Here is a 19,291-nt window from a genome sequence, read left to right on the forward strand (position 1 = left end):
GCTCAGGAAACCATGAGTGGAATATGATAATAATGTCATACAATACTGCTGTTGATAAAAACAGTACTATATAAGACCTTCCAATGTCCAGGTACTGTGCTAAGTTTTTTCCATAAAGCATTTCATTTAGTTTTTGCAATAGTCCTATCAGGTAGCTTTTATCATATTTATGTGGAGCCAGGAAGTGAGGACCAGAGAAATGAAGCCCAAGGTAACTTGGACTCAGCCCTGAGTGCAAGGTTCATGTCCTTAAGCACTAAGCTGTCTTGCTACTAAACTCTGCAGCTGAGAACAGTCTCAAGCTGCATCTACTGGTTCATATGAGTCTGAAGAAAGACCATATAGACAGAAGGATGGCTGGAGAAGTTTTTAGTAGCAAAGGGAGTCCTAGAGGTGAGAGCTCAGAGTGTCATCCAGCACTGTCCAAGGCAGGGGTCCTGGCCCGCAAACACATCTGCTTTCCTTGGAAGCTTGATTCCCTCTCTCTCTCCTCTAGCTGTGAGGCCTGACCCACCAACCACTGTCTGATCAGAATGTCATCATGTCATCCTCTGGCTCTCCCATGGCAGGAGAAGCCACAGGGCGTGCTGCGGAGCAGTATGGGTCAAGTGATGGCTACAGAGGCCTCACTGTAAATTAATAAGCTGGCATCTCCTTGGTTTAGTGAGCAAGACAGGGAGAGTGTCCTGGGAGCTGAAGCCTAGACTGTGGTTGCCACCAGGTAAAGGCCTCTGGGGGCAGCCACCCAGTTATCATCCCCCTGAGACACTACTGAATCAGTCAATTCACAGAGCAGTAAACAGGGGTGGACAGTCCAACACCTTGCTCAGACTGGAGCAGTGCTTTGTAGATGCAGAGCGCTTTCTTCCTGGTCAGGGTATCTTTCCACTGCACTGCTCAGTCTCCTGTTCCAGAGATTCTTTCCCCTGGGCCATGGTCTGTCGTAAGAAGGTCCCCTCTCCCCTGCCTTCTAGCTGCTGGTTAAACGAAAATGATCTCTCTGAGGCAAAGGAAAAAAGGAGTAGTGAGGGAGAGCTAATAAGTGGCTTTTGCCATGTTCCCCGAAGTCCCAAGGGACCGTACCTGCATCTTTTCATAAGGAACATCATCATAGACTCGGGGCTCAGGCCACTGATCCTGGCAGGATCTTGCATATCTAGAAAATACAAGGGATGATGATGATGATGGTGACAATGATACTTATGCAGCTTACAGTGCTTTCCTGTACATTCTCTCATTTGGTTCTGGCAGCACCTTTTAATGGAGGTCAGAAAGTTAGTGATAGCAACCGTGCCAGGCAGCACTAGGACATTGATGTGTTAAGAGCTTCATAGGCAGGGACCCATGGGATTCTCATAACAACTCAGGAAGCAGGTGATTCATCACCTCCATTTTATAAGCAAGAAAACAGAGGATCCAGGCTGGCAAGCAACCAGCCCAAGCTGTTGGTCGTGATAGAGCCGTGACTTGAATATGGTACTTTTAATGCCAAACTCTGCACACCAGCCCTGTGCCCGCCCAGAAGCTCAGGGGTATGGGGACACTAAGTTTCCATGGCATGAGAGCAGAGCGCAGGCCACTGTACAAAAAAGGTTCTCCTTTCTGGCTCATTCCGTCCACAGTGTCCCCTGACCCTGGGCTACCTCCTTTAACCAGCTCACTCCTGCCTGCTAGAAGAGGAAGGCACCCACTCTGACTTCCCAAGGAAGCAGCCTTTCTCAGCCCTTCCTCCCTCCCCTCCCATTCCCAAAGCTGGACTCCGCCTCTGAGAGGGAGCTGAGATAGGAAAGGTTGCGGGTGGCTGTGGGCCATGGGGTGCCGGCCCTCACAGGAAGGAGTTGCGCCCTGCACTGACGATGCTGGTTAAGGTCTCCACGTCCACGTAGTCATAATGCAGCGCTTCGGGAGTGACTTTGGAGCCCATCTCCACCAGCAGCAGCCCGAGCCAGCGGCCCATGTCCTCGGAGCAGCTTGCCTGAGGGAGAGGAGGCACAAGCTGGGTTCACTTTGGCACCATCAGAGCCTCTGGCTACCTGCTCACTTCAGCCAAACCCATATTCATATAGTATCTGTTACGTACCCAATACTTAGGGATCCAAGAGGAGCAAGACTAGAACACACATCCAGAAACCCAAGTGGCTCCACCTTCCCTCTATTCAGGTCTTTGCTCTAAGGCTACCTCCTCAGAGAAGCCCTCCCTGACTACCTCTCTAAGACATATAACTTCACTCATTATCCTCAGAGCCTTTCTGACCATTTAGATATGAAAACAAAATTAAGGTGTTCTCTGAATTTTTTTTTAATATTTGCTTTTTATTAAATGAGGCTATTTATCACATAACCCAGTCAAATTTTTTTCTTGTATTATAAATGCCAATTATATATAGTACTGTATACAGGAAAATCTCCAAGAAGTTGCTGGTCAACTAAACATATACTTATGTTCTTATTTAAAGAGCATGATTATAAAATCAAGTTAGCACACAAATACTGAACTTGAATTTAAAAAGCACACTTTTTGCCAGAAAGCTCTTTGTTTAACTGAAGAGAAATAAGAGACCCATCTCAAACTATCAAAAGTAGAAGTGACTTACAGAGTCAATATTTCCTGAAATTTAAGAACTGACACAGGCAGTGGGTACTGGGCAAAGAAAACAAGACCAAGAGGCTGGTTCTTAGTTCTAGGAAAAGACTAGAGGCCATTGATCCTCTGTGGAGCTTTGGATGAGGCACATGCCTACCCTGGCCTCAGTTTTCTTATCTGTAATGTGAGGGGGTAGTTGTTTAAGTTTTCCTCCCAGTTAATATTTTAAATTCTAAATAGCTGAAGGATTGACATGTAAAAAGAGAGTCAGCATATTCTGGGTGACCCCTGAGAGGAGGGCTGGTGCCGGTGGGTAGGTATGAAAAATGAATGGGTGAAATGAAATCGCACTGTCATTCAGCCATTTGTTCAACAGCTCTTAATTGAGCCCTTAGTATGTGCTGGACATCATGGTGGGTTCTGGAAAAACAAAAGTATGCAGAACAGGTGTGGTCACTGCCTTCACAGAGTTTAGGATTGCAACTCAATATGGAGAAAATCTTCGTAAAAATTTAGTTGCTTGGTGGGAGGAGCAAGCTACTTTGAAGGGCAGTGGTTTATCTGAGGCGAACAGTCACTGGTGGGAAGTAAATTTTAGAGAGGATTCCAGAATCAGATTGGAGTTAGATCAGACTAAATGCCTTTCAGGTTTGGGATTATATTTCTAAGGCAGAATAAACAAACCTTGGGTCTAGGGTTGCCAGATTTAACAAATAAAAATGCAGAATTCTCTGTTAAATTCGAGATTCAGATAAACAGTGAATCATTTTTTAGTATAGGTATGTCCCAAATATGGGATGTACTTCTATTAAAAAGAATTATTTGTTGTTTATCTGAAATTCAAATTTAAGTGGGTGTTCTATAGTTTAACCAGCAACTCTGTGGTTACTTGGCAACAGTTGGCTTACTTTCCCTCTTCTTTAGTCCCTATAATGTCAGTAGCAAGGTACTGTGGACAAAAGCCAAAGTCCAGGCCAGAGCTCCTCTCACCTCCTACCACCAAGGCCCACCTGAATTTTCTCCTCTCACCTCCAAGATGGCGACCTCCTGCCGGTTGCGCAGGATCCTGAAGGCAAATGGGTGTCTGGGCCCAAAGCTTGGGGCCACCTCACAACCGTGGAGGGTGATAGCATTCACGTGGGTCCGCAGGTCCGTGCGGTCCTTATGGAAATACAAGGTGTTGCACTTTAGGCGGCACCAGCGTTCCTTCCAGCCATGGTTCACCAGCACATTCAGGTAACCTGGGAGGGGGAGACCAGTGGTGTGACCTCCTAACAGCCCTGGGGGATACAAGTCAGGGTGTGTGGGTCTACACCCCGGGGACAGAGCACTTGGATAACCCTTGTCCTCTAGCTGGAAAGAAGGCCTTCTGGGTCCCGGATCAGCTCACTCGTGGTCTGTGACCTCAGGCATCCTCTTCTGTCTCTGAGTTTCAGTTTGTTATCTATGAAATGGGGACTGATAATCATATTTGTACATACACGCACAGCCTTTAGACTATACCAAGCTTGATGAAAAGGACAGAACTACCATACAGAATGAATAAAAGATACAACTCTTCCTCTTGCCTTTCCTCCTAAAATGTCAAAACTCTTATTGAAGACAGAAAATAATGGGTGATGCTGACACCTGGTGGCAGCATGTGGGAACAAAAACATCTAGCCAAGATAAAGAATTATAAAACTTGTAAGGGACAGGCTGATGGCTGACGAGTTTAGAATTCCCTCAACGTTTTAGATTTTAACTTATTTTTTACCATAACATGTCCTGATCCACTTACAAAATATTTCTTTATAGCCATGTGCTTTTATAATATTCTTTCCAGGTCAGCGGAATATTACTGTTTATCTAAAATACATGATTTTCTATTGGATTCCGGTACATGGAAAACTGCATTTAGATAGACAATATGTTTTTTTCCTTCCAAACTCCTTTTAACTCACACTGAATGCATTTCTAATGAAAAGTACTTAAAAATTTTTAAGCAAGAAATATCCTTGTAAGACTGGGCCGTAACTTAAATACCTGGCATATTATGTACTGGGAAGTAAGATACTCTCCTCTTGTCATAGTAGAGGAAGCTGAGGCCCAGAGGTGGGGAGTGATTGACACTAAGGTCACAGGGAGAATAGAAATAGAGCCAGTTGGCTTTTCCTTCTGTTAGGCGTCGGGGCTTCATGGAGGAGAAGTGATGGAAGGGCATGGATTATTGATGGAGTGGGGGTTAGCCTCCCAGTAGGAGGATTCTGTCCTCTGCCTTGGGAGTGAGGTAGGTTAGGCCTGGAGGGTCTCCTGGCTTGGCCCCAGGAGCCCTCATCAACAGGGTCTGAATTCACCTCCCCATGCCCGGTACCCACCACAGCATGGAACCTCCTCCTCGGTAGAGGATGTCTGCAGGTCATCGGCCAGTGCCTTCTTCTTAGAGAAGCTGATGATACGGGTGATCTTGCGGCCCGCAACCCTGCTCATTGAACCCTTCAGCTCTGACAGGCTGCTCTTCTTCCCTTTGCCTGTTGCCATGGAGGTGGGTTAGGGGAAGGGAGGGAGCCCCAAGTCCCAGATCCACCCGCCCCTAGCCCTTCCCCCCAACCTTTCAGCCTGCACAGAGGGCTTGGCCTACAGCTCCAGGTATGGATAGGCCAGGTCACATCACCTAGGTCTCCAGAGTGGTCAGGACCTGCTCTGCACTGTGTGCTTGTGGCAAGGCCTCTCCCAGCTCTAGCATTTTCCCGCCTGAGCCCCCAGAGGCTCCTACCATGTTCGCGGCCAAGGGTGGAACAGTTGTCGCTCAGGCCCATGCTGTCGGAATCCGAGGTCTGCTTCTCTTGGGATAGCCTCTGGGGAGGGACACAGACAGCCCCCTATCAGAGGGCACACTTAGAAAGTTCTCCTTTGTTGGTTCAGTCTCCCCCTGACCCCTGTACGTGAGGATTCGCTAACAAATATTTGTCAGCAACTGTCATGTGCTTGATACTGTACTGGTACGAGGAGGACAACGATGACTTAGGATGGTTGTGTCTTCCAGTTACTCACAGTCTATTTGGGGAGTGAGGAATTCAATATAACGGAGTGAGATTAATGTCCTAGGAGTTTGGACTACATTTGGTAGATGGGGAGCTGAGAAGGTATTTAAGTGGGACACTAATGGAGTTGGTTTTGGAAGCTGCCCCCAGCGGCATCATGGGGGTGGATAAGAGGGGGGCAAGACTGGAAGCAAAAGAGGCACTTAGAGTGTCATCCTGGGCAAGCTGAGACTTGATAGGGGGATGAACCAAGCGACAGTGAGGATGGAGAAAAAGACATGAGTTGGCATTTTCAAAATAGTTATGACAGGACTTGGTGACCAGTAAATGTGAGTGGTGATGAGAAAGGAGTCCATTACAATTCTAGCTTGGATGAGAGGATGGTAAAGACGCACATACACAGCATGGTAACAACTTCATTGTCAGCCAACATTAATTTTTACTCATTATGCCAACTCTGGACCAGTCATTCATTCATTCCTATTAGGGAGTGGTGCAGAGTAGTCAGATGGACCTTGGAAGAAATGAAGTCTCTACCTAGCTGTGGGAATGTGGGAAAATCCTTTCATCTCCCCAAGGCTTCTCACTTGAATTACAACCCTTTCAGTGGGCTGCTGTGAGGTACCAAGGAACTGGCCCAAGTGAAACTGTGAGGCCAACAGACTGTATCATTTCTAACACCTGTGTGGTATGCGGCCATCTCACTTTAAGAAGCTAAATTATGCCAGCCAGACTCAGGACAAGACTAAAATGACACCCATCAACTTAAAAAGGTGGACTTACAGAGCTCTGAGGCCCCTAAACCTTTCCTGCCAAGGATACCCCAGACCAGGCTCAGGGATGCTTTGCTGTAAGCATAGTACTAGAAAGCAGGGGGAGATAAGAGAGGCCATGTACTCCCCCCAATTTCCAAAGACTGGAAAAATGGCAACTGTCAGAAATTGGTTAGAACTGTCAAGTATAAAGAATCACCCCTGTAAATTGTGAGACAGAAGTTATGGTTCTATTCTGTGATGGTGTACAGATGGTAAGTTTTTCATCAAGATAGAAAGCAAATACAAAGAAACACTGTGAGCACTTTGTAATTGACTTAATGATGATGACACCTCAATCACAGGAGTCCATGGAGAGACAGAGCCACCTATACCACGTCCTCACTCCCACTCTTCTCCAACAATACCACGCTAAACATTTTAGCTACCCTCCCCCTGTACACTCAGCCACAGGAGAGCCCATCTCTACAGGCTTGCCTCTTCCTCCCCTCTACCCACCCTCTGAACTGCACCACAGCATGCAGCTGCAGGTGTGTGTACACACACACTCTCTCTTTCACACTCACACACACATTCTTTCACACACACACACACACACACTCTTTCACACTCATACACGCACACGCACGTCCTCAACACTGCTTTCCTTCAGCCTCCACTAATGGCAAAGGCCGAGTGAGCCCTCCACCCTTCCTCTCCTAATGACTCTGCTGACCCCACCTTTGCTTCTGCTGCTCCCTTCCCTTGCAGCCCCTGTCCCTTGGTCCACCTCTGCCCCAGTGGGGCAGAGTCTTGCCCATTCTTTAAGGCTCAACATAGGTGCCCAACCTCCCTAACCCCTCTTGCCCCTCCAGCCAGCATGAGCCCTTTTCCCCTCACTACGTCTTTCCAGGACAGTCGAATAGAGTTGACACGTTCCCCTTCTCTCCGAACCCATCCACACTGGCCTCTTTCCGTCCATGCTTCTTCCTCCTCCAGGGCCTGTTCTCCCTGCTTGGAATGCCTTTTCCCTCCCCCTCCTCACTAATTTTTCACCCTTCTCTGAATTGTGCTCCCTCAGGAAAGCATTTCTTGACCCTGAGACAAGATCAGCCCCTGTCATGTGCTCCCAGGGTACCTGGTACTTTTCCTCCCTGGCGCTTACACAGCTTGGCATTTCTAAGTCTATGTGATTGGATTCATGTCTGAACCCCTTGCTGGGAGGGCAGGGGGTGTGTCTGTTACTGTTAGGACTGCACCCAGTGCCTAGCACAGTACCCAATGCACGGCAGATGCTAACTACTCGTCTAGTGGAGCTCAGGAAGCTCCCCTTGAGAGGCAGGCTGGCGGTGTGTAAATCAGTTAGCTCTGTTCCTTATTAACTATATGTGACTTTGGGCAAACCTCTCTGTGCCTTGGCTTCCTCTTCTGAAAATGTAGTTTATCAGAGTTGCTGTAGAAATTAAATTAGGTAATGCACGTAAAGCATTTAGGACAGTCCTGGCCACACAGTCATATTTTCTATAATGCTAGCCTTTATTATGTCATGTGAGACCCATGTATGGGAGTCTTTTTTTTTTTTTTTTTTTTTTGCGGTACGCGGGCCTCTCACTGCTGTGGCCTCTCCGGTTGCGGAGCACAGGCTCCGGACGCGCAGGCTCAGCAGCCATGGCTCACGGGCCCATGGGCACGAACCCGTGTCCCCTGCATCGGCAGGCGGACTCTCAACCACTGTGCCACCAGGGAAGCCCTGTATGGGAGTCTTAACTCTCTCCTTAGGATTTGGGGTGGAGTCCCTTGATCACCCACAGCACCTGGTGAAGCATAGGCATTAGCATATGTTTGCCATTGGCCTGACAGACTATGAAACAACCCTTTCACTTATGTGCCAGTGGGGCACACTCCTTCTCTGACTAATTTCAATTTAGTTTGCATGGCTCAGTTCCAACGTGACCTCTTCCTGTCCTGGCAGGGTAGTCGCTCCCTCCTCAGGCTTGTACTGCACCTTGGACACGGGCATTCATTCATTCATGAATTCAGTAGACATTTATTGAATGCCTACTGTCAATGCCTGGCTTTACCACCAGCCTGCGAGTCCCCTGGGGCAGAGCCCGTGTGGAATCCCCACTGCCTGGCCCAGAGGGAACCTTGAGAAGATAGAGGTACCTTGTCCAGGTCCACCTTGCACAGGAGGACTGGGGATCTGGGCACATCTGCCCCCTCAGCACCCCCAACGGACTTGCTGACCTCTCGGATGACCTGTGGAGAGGACACACATCTGTGAGCAGGTGGGCAGGGACTCTGTGGGGGCAAAAGCAAGAATGGGGTCTGTTGGTCAGGGCCATCAGGCAGAGCAGCTGGGACCACTGGGCGGAAGAGATGGGTTGATGTGGCCTCCTGCCCCATTTGTGGGGCACGTCAGGATCTGAACAGGCTTTCTTCTTTGTCTGTCCCTTGAATTGGGCCCAGAGGCTTGGCTTTTAGACCTGGTGCCATTACTAATTAGTTGCGTGGCCTTGGGAAAGCCATTTCCCTGCTCTGGGCCTTAGTTTCCCCATCTGTAACATGGGGATATTAGTGGTCCTCTGCTTATTACGTCCTTGGGTGTGTGAGGACCAGTGAGATGATGGGTGTGAAGGGCCATGTGAACCAGGATGCCCTGCACAGGCATGAGGACTCGCTTCTGTGACATGTTGGAACTTTACAACAACCTGCAGGGCAGCCAGGGTTATTCTCTCCATTTCAAAGATGTGGAAACTGAGACTCCAAGGCATTCACCTGAGGCCATGCAGCACAAGCATCCAGACCATGAAACAATAACGGACCACTTGCTGCTCATCTGTCAGGTGGCTTTGCGTGGATGATCCCATTGTATCCCCACAGCAGCCTTGTGGGGCAGGGGCACCTTGATCCCCAAATTACAGATTAGGATGATGAGGCTCTGAGAGGCGAAGCCATGGCTGCCTGCCCTATCCTCTGGGCTAACTGGCATGCCAAGGCAGGCCTCCTAACTCTAGGTCTAGGGCTGCTTCTTCTGACCCAACCAGCCCCTTGAGGACAGAGCACTCTCCCCCACCCCCACCCCAGCATGCAGGTTCTCTCTCTTCCTTCCCCTCCTGAGACAAAGGCAGTAATGAGAAACAGTAAACATCCCAGTGGGAGAGCTGGTTATCACAGGAAGGAAGGGAGGATGGGGAGGGAGGGAAGGAGGGGTTTGGTTTCTTTGTTCCAGCAGGAAGATCAGAGGAGGGGAGAGCTGCTGTAAGGGCCTGGGGGTGAGGGCTTCACCATCACTGCAGAGTAGTCACTGGCAGTTACTCAGGACTTACTGACTGGCAGGCCCTATATCAAGTACTCTCTAGAATCCTTACAAGAACCATTTTATAGAGGAAGAAACTGAGGCACAGGGAAGCAAAGTCCTTTGCAGAAGATCACACAGCCAGTAAATGCCACTTAGGTCTGGGACTTGAACTCAAGTCTGTGTGGCACCCAAGTCCTCCCTTGTCATCAGTATGCCACCCTGCCTGTCGCTTTTGGAGTAGGTTTCCTTATTTGCTTCTAATCCTTGCCCGAACCACTTGGTGGTTGACCTTGGGTGAGTCACAGAAGCTCTTTGTGCCTCAGTTTCCTCATCTGTAAAATGGGAACAATATTAGTCCCACTGTGAATAGTAAATGAAGTCATGTGTATAAAGCTCTTAGCACAATGCATGGCACAAAGTAAGTGCTCAGTACATGGTAACTCAAATTGTTGTGTAGCTGCAAGATGCAGAGGCTGGGTCATAGGTGGATGTGATAAGTATGCACATTTCACCTAAGGTAAGAAAGAATTTCTCCATTATTAAAAGAAGAAAAAGGATTAGCTTGTCTAATGATAAAATCAACTTCCTTTGTAGGTATTAAGCTCCTCATTCCTGGAGATGTACAGTTGCAGGTAGGATAAACCCACAGTAGGCGTGTTAGAAAGGGGATTCAAATAACTAGAAGGAACACAGGTCTCCAGCCTGAGGTCTGTCTCCTGGAGATGTCCGAAGCCCATTTCCACATAAAGCCCTAGCTTTATGTGAAGGACACTGACCCCCTCTCCCCTGAGCAAGGCCTGTTCTTCCAGTGACAGGGGCCCACTCCATTGAGGGCTGGGTCCGGGGAAGAGAGGAAGGAAGGAGGGAGTGGGGGTAGGCGAAGGCACAGCCCCCCTGTACCTTCAGCCACTCCTCGGCCTGCTCCCGGCTCTGCAGTGCCAGCACCAGGACTTCGGTAGCCCCCTGGGAGAAGCGCAGCTCGTGCCTCTTGTGCCGGCTGTCCTTGGGCACGTAGATGACATTGCAGACATCCAGCGCTAGCCTCAGATGTGGCTGCCGGTCCTTGGAGCTTTTGTAACACTGGACAGGAATAGAAGGGGTTAGGGCCTCCTGGAGCGGAGAGTAGAGGGAGGAGACAGGGAAACTCAACCTACCCCACAGAGACCTCCCCACCCAGTCCAGCTGTGGGCACTGCATGAAGACAGGGGCTGTTCACCACAGAGAGGAGAAGCCTGGGAGGGGCATCTTTGGGCAATCTCCAGATCTCAAGGGCCACTGAGCGGTCCCAGGGGTCACAACTACCTATTTAGGAAGAGGCAGATTTTAGCACAATACTAGGAAGACCGTTTTAGTCTAAAGAACCAGAGAAGAAACAGGCTGTCTTGGGAGGAAGCCAGCTCCCTGCTATTAATGGGCTACATGACAGAAATGTGGGGGAGAGAATTCTAGCAGAGATGGAGGGTTGGGCTTGGGAAGTCAATAGTTTATCAATAATGATTCTCACTTCCCAATTCTTATCATGAGGCTAACATTACCTTGATACCAGCACCTGACAATGACATTACAAAAAAGGAAATCATAGGCTAATCTCTCTCATAACATAGTTGTAAAAACTAAAACAAAATATTAGCATATAGAATCCAGACACACCTAAAAACGTATTGCATAGAGACCAAGTGGGGTTTATTCTAGGAGTGCAAGAGTGGGTTATCATTCAAAAACTAACTGTATAATTTATCATATTAACAGAAAAAAGGAGAAAAATCATATATCCTAATAGAAGCAGAAAAAATATTTGATAAAATTCTGCACCCGGGCTTCCCTGGTGGCGCAGTGGTTGAGAGTCCGCCTGCCGATGCAGGGGACACGGGTTCATGCCCCAGTCCGGGAAGATCCCACATGCTGCGGAGCAGCTAGGCCCGTGAGCCATGGTCGCTGAGCCTGCGCATCCGGAGCCTGTGCTCCGCAACGGGAGAGGCCACAACAGTGAGAAGCCCACATACCGCAAAAAAAAAAAAAAAAAAAAAAAAAAATTCTGCATCCATTTGTAACATAAACTCTTCGCAGACTCTTAGAGGAGAACTTGCTTAATGTGATAATAAGGAACACCTACAAAAAACCCATGGCAAACATCAGCTTTGATGTTGAACTTTCCTTCAAGATCTGGATTGAGACAAGAATGCCTGCTCTCACCACTTCTATTTACATTGTACTGGAGGTCCTAGGCAGTACACTAAGTCAAGAAAAAGATAGAAGGCATAAGGTGTGGAAAGAAGTAAGTCATGATTCTTGGCCTGGTTCTGGCCTGGGATGAGCTTTTCACTGCTGCAGTGTGAGAAAAGGTCATGTTTCAAATGTATGTATGTTTGGTAAGACTTGCCAATAGGTAAACAACCTATCTCATTTTTTTTTTCCTGAAATTATGTTCATCCTTATACTTTGGAAGTAAAGGTAGATTTCTTTTATGAAATGCTAGTGATGAGAGATGATGAATTAAAAAAAAGTTTAAAAAAGCAAGTTATATAATAACAAGTATTACATGGGCTCAGTTTTAGAAAAGACAGATGTATGGAAATGAGGGTGGAAGTTTATACATCAAAATCTAACTGTGGTTAGCTCTTGGTCAATAGGGTTAGGTGGGTTTTTTTAAAAAAATCATTTTTTATTTTCTTCTGGCTTTATAAATAAATACATTTACTTGCATAATGAAAAATGATAAACATTGTTTTAAAGTGATAAAAAATTCATGTCTGGCAAAACAAAACTTGATAAAGTCTTTATCAGGTCTTCAGGTTTTGTTTTGTTTTTTAATTCTTCTCGGGTGGGAGAGCCCTGATCTCAGACGCACCAGGCTTTGAGCCTCTGTGCACAAAGCAAACCTAGAGGAACCGAGGCAGACATGCCTGAATGCACACAGATACACAGACACACGCACAGGCACATGCAAGTCCACGTGAGGCCGAGAGGCACTCGTCTGTGGCCACTCACCAGGAGCTGGTCCTCCTTGATGACGGTCAGCTGCTTGGCCCACTGCCCGAAGCGCTTTTTCCGCAGCAGGAAGGCACATATCCTGCAGTCCCTCACCAGGTGCATGGAGGCCTCCTCTGAAGGCCAGTGGTGTGTGGGCTGCGGCCCTTTCCCTTCCTCCTCCTCCTCATCATAGGACTCGTAGGAGCTGCTCATGGCGTCAGAGTCATTGTCTGCAGGAGCCACAGGAAAGGACCTGTCCCTGTGCCGTCACCGGGTGGGGGGGCACCTTCTTACCCCTCTGCAGGCATCCCTGCTCTGGGGCCCCGGGGCTGTGAAGGGGTAGGTGTGAGGTGTGATGTTGGTAATGACTAAGCCCCCGCATGGGCACTGTGTCTTACAGATTTACTACTTGCTTTGTGTTCTCAGTGACTTCATCTCTCAGAGCTTCAGTTTCCTCATCAATAATAATGAATAATACCTACCTCACTGGGCTATTGTGAACAGCAACAAATACAGAGTGTTTAGCCGAGTGTCTGGCACTCAGTGAGGGCTCAGTAAACATCAGCTTTTGTCTTTACCCATCATCTTTGCATCCAGTCTCAGGTCATTTTCATGGCACCCAGCAAGTCCCCATTTTATACAGAGGAATCTGGAGGCTCAGAGAGAATAAATCACTCACCTAAGGTCAGTCACCAAGAGTCAGGGCAAGGGCTTGGTCTGGGGCTCCTGACTCCCATGCCAGCAGTCTTCCCACTGATTCCCAGGGTCTCTGAGAACAAGGGCTTTGAGGCCTCCGTGGCGACCCCAGGGAGGTGACGGGGTGGTAGGCACGGGCATGCCAAGGTCAGGTCAAGGCCTGCTCTTCGTGAGGACGGAATTGGACTGAACATCCACCTGGTACTTACAAGAGTTCTTCAGCTCCCCATTCATCCTGGTCGCGGGGTAGCTGCTGTCTGCATCCTCGTAGTAGCTGTCCACAATCGAGTGGGCTGGGCTGCAGTCGTCTGTGGGGTTGGCAGAAAGAGCAGTACTTGGAGAAATGCAGGCAGACTCCAGGCGCCAGGGCTGGGGAAGATCGTGGACACCATGCCCTCCTCAGGGAAGAGGGAGGGAAGAGGGAGTAGAGCTTCTTGTCGTCACTCCCCGGCCAGGGTGTGGGGCCTGCATCTCATCTGCTCTAGCGCCACACCTGCCCCCTGTGCTCCTGTCACCAAGAACTGCCTTGCTGGGCCCTGTCACACTTCCAGGCTTATGTTCATGCTATTCTCTGTGCCCTCTTAGCAACTGCTAGAGCATTCCTCACCCTCTAAAACCCAGCTCGAAGATCTTTCCTTTGACCTTCCCAGGCAGAGAGTGGTCAGCCCCTCTCCTCTGAGCCCAGAGCATTGGTGTGTGTGGGTGTGTGTCTCAGTCACAGTTCTGGTCCCTGCACTGCAGGGAGTGGTGTCCCAGCACCTGGGCCCAGACCCCCTTTCTATTCTGCCTTTGTCTCATCTTCTTCCACTTCAGCCCCTCCGCTCACTTCTTAATACATCCACCCCCTTCTCTCCTTCTAAATTTCTGTGACTACAGAGGAGGAACTGGACTAGAGGAGATAATAATAACACATAAAATGGTGAATACATACAATAACACAACAGCTGCTGATGCTGAACTTTCACTTTCCCATTCATGGGAATGTGCAGTATAGGAGTGAGGTTATCCCAAATTGTATTCTGTATCACAATTACCGGGGGTCTTTTTATTTATTTATTTTTCTTTTCCATTATAGTTTATTACAAGATATTGATTATAGTTCCCTATGCTATACAGTAGGGCCTTGCTGGTTGTCTATTTTGTATATAGTAGCTTGTATCTGTTAATCCCAAACTCCTAATTTATCCCCCCCCACCTTTCCCCTTTGGTAACCATAGGTTTGTTTTCTATGTCTGAGTCTGTATCTGTTTTGTAAATAAGTTCATTTGTATCACATTTTAGATGCCACATATAAGTGAAATCATATGGTATTTGTTTTTCTCTGACTTCACTTAGTATGATAATCTCTAGGCCCATCCACGTTGCTGCAAATGGCATTATTTCATTCTTTTTATGGCTAATATTTCATTGTGTGTATATATACAGATCTATCTATCTATCTGTCTCTCTATCTCACATCTTCATTACCCGTTCATCCGTTGATGGACGTTTAGGTTGCTTCCATGTCTTGGCTATTGTAAATAGTGCTGCTATGAACATTGGGGGTACATGTTATCTTTTCGAATCAGAGTTTTCTCCAGATATATGCCCAAGAGTGGGATTGCTAGATCATATGGTAACTCTATTTTTAGTTTTTTGAGGAACCTCCATATTTTTTCCATAGTGGCTGCACCAATTTACATTCACTGGGGGTCTTTTTAAAATGCAGATCCCTGGACTGTATCCCCAGAGATTGGGATTCACTGATGTGGGCTGAGCTGAGGAATCTGCACGAAGGAAAAAAACTATTTAATAGCATAGTTCTAAACATATGTAAAAAGAGAAAATATATGGAACTCCAAGGAATCAGACTTTTTAAAAACAAGATTATTTTCATACAGATGGTCTCTGGAGCATACTTTGAAGCTCAGTGGATTAAGGGCATGTGCTTTGGGGTTAATCAGATTTGAGTTCAAATCTATCTCCATCATTTACTGAGTGACCTTGGAAAGAAAACAGTTTCTCTGCGTTTCAGATTCTTTACCTATAAATCGACATGAACAGTTCTGACCTTGGATTAGTGATATGATGCATATGAACTCTCAGCACAATGCCTGGCACACAGAACATCCTAGGCAAATACTAGATATCATTATATTTATCATCTCTTTTGATTCCCACAATGCAGGGAGGTGTGTATCAGACCCACGTCACAGATGAAGAAACTGAAGCCACACATTTTGCTAGTGATAGAGCCTGGATCCGAACTGAGGTTGCCAGCTCAGGGGACAGGTGCACATCCTCTCCTCCAGGAAGGCTTCCTCCTTTCAGACCAACTTGCTCTCACACCACCTGTTCCTCAGACCGCTGCTCTGGGCTCTCAGCCCATGCTGTCCATCTGTTTCTTGAGGATGGCAGCACTCAAATTCCCAGTGACTGGGACACCCAATTGTATCTCCCAAGTGAGGCTCAGAGCTTGCTTTTCCCAGGAGGCATTCTGAGGTCTCAGATGCTGGTGACATCCCTGTGAGGTGGCCTGGGGGTGCTCAGGCCAGAGGTGGGGGTGGGGAAGGAGGAGGTGCGAGGGGGAAGAGGGAGGGAGCACCAGGGTCATAGCACTTGGACACCTGGTAGGCTGGACCCTGTGCGAGAGGAAGGATATTTCCTGTCGGGCTTGGTGCCCTCTCCCTGGATAAGGTCCCTGGCCTTTCCTGAGGCACTCCCTACCCTCCTGCCCCAGGATCCCTGCTGCTCCAGGAGGCAGCTTCTCTGCCCCATCTGAGCTCTCTGGGGAGGGGGAGGAGCCTCGCTCAGCTGAGGGGCTGGTCCTGGGATTCAGGGCCCAGCAGCACTTCATCCCCTCCTTCTTCCCCGTCCTCAAGTGGATAAAATAAAGTCACCTGCTTCACATAAACAGCTGCTGGCAGTGACATAGACCCAAGACTATCAAGGCTGAAGGAGGGGCATTGATCACCTGGTCCAACCCCACCATTTCAGTAGTTTTGTTTGAACTAGTTTATTAATCATAAAAATAATATACCATAATAGCCTAAAGGTGGAAACACCCAAATGTCCATCAGCTGACAGATGATAAACAAAATGTGGTATATCCATACTATGGAATATTATTTGTCCATAAAAAGGAAGTACTGATACATGCAATGACATGGATGAACCTTGAAAACACTATGCTAAATAAAATAATCCAGACATAAAAGGCCACATATTGTGTGATTCTATTTAAATGAAATATTCAGATTAGGCAAATCCATAGAGACAGAAAATAGATTGGTTGAGAGAGGAACAGAAAGTGACTGCTTATTGGGTATGGGGTTTCCTTCTGGAGTGATGAAAATGTTTGGGAACTAGATAGTGGTGATAGCCGCACAGTACTGTGAATGCAGTAAATGCCACTGACTGGACACTTTAAAATGGTTGGAGTGGTCAATTTTATGTTATGTGTATTTACCACAACATGGTGAAAAGCACAATCAGTACAGAAGAGTATGAAGGGGAAAATAAGTTCCCTTTCACCCAGATTTCTATTCATTTCCTATAGGAAAATACTGTTAAGAGTTTCTTGCATATCCTAGAAGAACTGTTAAATGCATGTGCATGTGAGTACCCTATTTAAAAACAAATGTGATCTTGTTATATGCAGTATTCTCTTTGATTTTTTTCCAATATATATCTTGGGATTCATTTCTGATCAGCACAGACAGACCTATCTTATGTATTTTTTGGTGGTTGGAGAATATTCCACTGTGCTGCTGAATTATAGGAATAACAACACACAAACATCTTATAGGTTCAACTACACATGCTGCGTCATCCAAAAACCATAATAGAGTTTCTTGTATGTAATGTTAAGTCCCTATACTCAAGCCAGGAGCACTCACCTGTGGACTTCCGTCCTAGTGCATTTATATGTGTGTATCTAGCCTCTCTTTCTTATTTTAAGGGTAGGGGAACAGAGGCCCAGAGAGGGGAAGGGGGTTGTCCAAGGTCACGTAGAACTGGGACTAGAACCCAAGCCCCTAACCCCCAGGCCATGCCTACCGGCCCACCCAGGCTGTCACTGGAGAAGCCAGGTGCTCTGGTAGCTCCTCCTCAGTAGGTGGGGCATGGCTGAATGGTGCCAGGCTTGGAGCTGCAGCCCCAGCAGGACACACAGGAGCTTCAGGAGATGAGCCTTCTCCTCCGCACGCCCCAGCCCTCAGTGACAAGAACTTACTGTGGGAGCTGATATACTCGGGGGACTTGCCAGGCCCCAGGGGAAGGGCCTCCTCATAGTATTCCTCAGGTGGAGGCCTTTTGGGGAGCGGTGGAGGCAAGTCGGCTGCCTGAAGGAGGACAAAGGAGGTGTGTGAAACCCAGAAGGCCAGGAGAGCAGAGGGGAGCAGGCAGAGTGACAGGGAAGAGGCTGGGGGACAGGGAGCTCCTAGAAGGCAGGATGCAGTTTTTGAATATGAAAGGACGTAATGAGTGGTCAACAATTGGTACCATTTACGGTGATGATGATAGTGAATTATGCAGTTGACAGACAATGTTTGATGTGATTTGGGCCCCTTGTCCTAATTCCATGGCACCAAAGGGTAGGAACCCTAGATATGATCCAGACCTTCATTTTTGTAGCTGGAAAACTCAGGCTCAGAGACAGGAAGTGATATGCCACACAGCAGAAGGGAGGAGGGCAGAGGCCACCCATCTTGTGACCCAGAGCTTTCCCCATTACTCTTCCTGTGGTACTGAAATCGGAGGTTGGGGTGGGGACGTCCTTTGGGCCTGAAGGGACAGGTCAGTGTACCGCATTATCCCTGCTTGGCACGGGCACAGTGAGCATGTCATGAGTCATTGAAATGTTCTCACAGTGCTTTTTCTGCCCTTGGCCACCACACTGAAGAGAGAGACCCCCAGGAGGGTCCCCAGCATTAGCAGGGAGAGCTTCCCTTACCTCCTCTGGAGGAACAGAGGGCCTGAGAGTGTAAGAACTCACGTGTCTCAGAGGTGGGCTCTTGGCTGGCTCAGGGGTGGCTTCTTTGCAGGACTCCCCGTCGTCCTCTGTCATGTCTCGAAGGTCGCTCAGGTCACAGTCTATGAAGGGTCAGGCCATTGGGACAGAGAAAGTGGAGGATGAACATGGCAGAGTGAGAAGAGGGCTAGATTTGGGGTCAGGAAGCTCCACCACCTCCTCCATTAGTGACCCTGGTCAAGCGACTTCATCCCTCTTATCTGTAAAGTGGTCACAATGATCCCTGCCTTGTCTAGCTCCCAGTGTTTTGAGAGGATCGAATGGGATAATACTGTTTGGTACAGTGCTTTGGAAACTTTCAAGGGTTATGTAATGAAAGCATAGTGTTTTCCCAAAGTCTGTCAGTCTGTAAGTCCTCTCATCTGACCCATAGCTTTCTCCCTGTGTTGAACAGTGCTGTCTTCCCTCAGGACAGATCCGGGATCACACACACCCTGCGCGCAGCACTGCTCAGCTGCTCCCACACCCTTGGCGCCTCTGCTAGTCCTCACAGCTCCATTTACTGCTGAGCTGTGGGACCACTCAACTCACAGACCAGGTAGCTACTAAGATGGGTGTTAGCAGCAGACGAGACAACGCCCTATGTGCCAGCCTTCTTTGGACTGCACATTCATCCCTACCTTTCCTCAAATCTCAGGGATGATCTCCCATAACTGTATGGATTTGTCTAGATTTTCAGACCTGGCAGGGCCCAGAAAGGCGAAGGGACTTTCCCAAAGTGACTCAATGTTGTAATGTTAGAGCCAGGCCCAGATGCAGGTATTTTCCCGCCCAGTCCCGGGACCGTTCCAGAGACTGGGGCAGTGGATACGCATGTGGGGGAAAGGACGGCTTCCAGCAGAGGTCAGGAGAGGGCTGCTTACCAAATTCTTCAAAGAGGGACTCCACAAAGCTGGGCCCGGAATGGAGGTCCGCTGTGTTCACATACAGGTAGGAGACTTCTTTGGCTGTGAG

General features: G+C 48.1%; 1 protein-coding gene across 1 annotated transcript in view; it reads right to left on the bottom strand.

The window, feature by feature from the left end:
• Positions 1 to 19,291, bottom strand: part of AFAP1L1 (actin filament associated protein 1 like 1) — a gene marked incomplete at its 5' end in the record, with an annotated part of 70,900 nt that overhangs the window by 24,551 nt on the left and 27,058 nt on the right. The window contains 12 exon segments of the mRNA XM_082835894.1: positions 1,084 to 1,156; positions 1,830 to 1,975; positions 3,614 to 3,825; positions 4,942 to 5,094; positions 5,340 to 5,445; positions 8,526 to 8,660; positions 10,561 to 10,740; positions 12,649 to 12,860; positions 13,536 to 13,724; positions 17,540 to 17,648; positions 18,302 to 18,399; positions 19,201 to 19,284. Coding sequence (XP_082692020.1) covers positions 1,084 to 1,156; positions 1,830 to 1,975; positions 3,614 to 3,825; positions 4,942 to 5,094; positions 5,340 to 5,445; positions 8,526 to 8,660; positions 10,561 to 10,740; positions 12,649 to 12,860; positions 13,536 to 13,724; positions 17,540 to 17,648; positions 18,302 to 18,399; positions 19,201 to 19,284 — 1,697 coding nt within the window.

Source organism: Leucopleurus acutus (genome assembly GCF_964270905.1).
Source record: "Leucopleurus acutus genome assembly, chromosome: 3".
In the NCBI taxonomy this organism is placed as follows: Eukaryota; Metazoa; Chordata; class Mammalia; order Artiodactyla; family Delphinidae; genus Leucopleurus; species Leucopleurus acutus.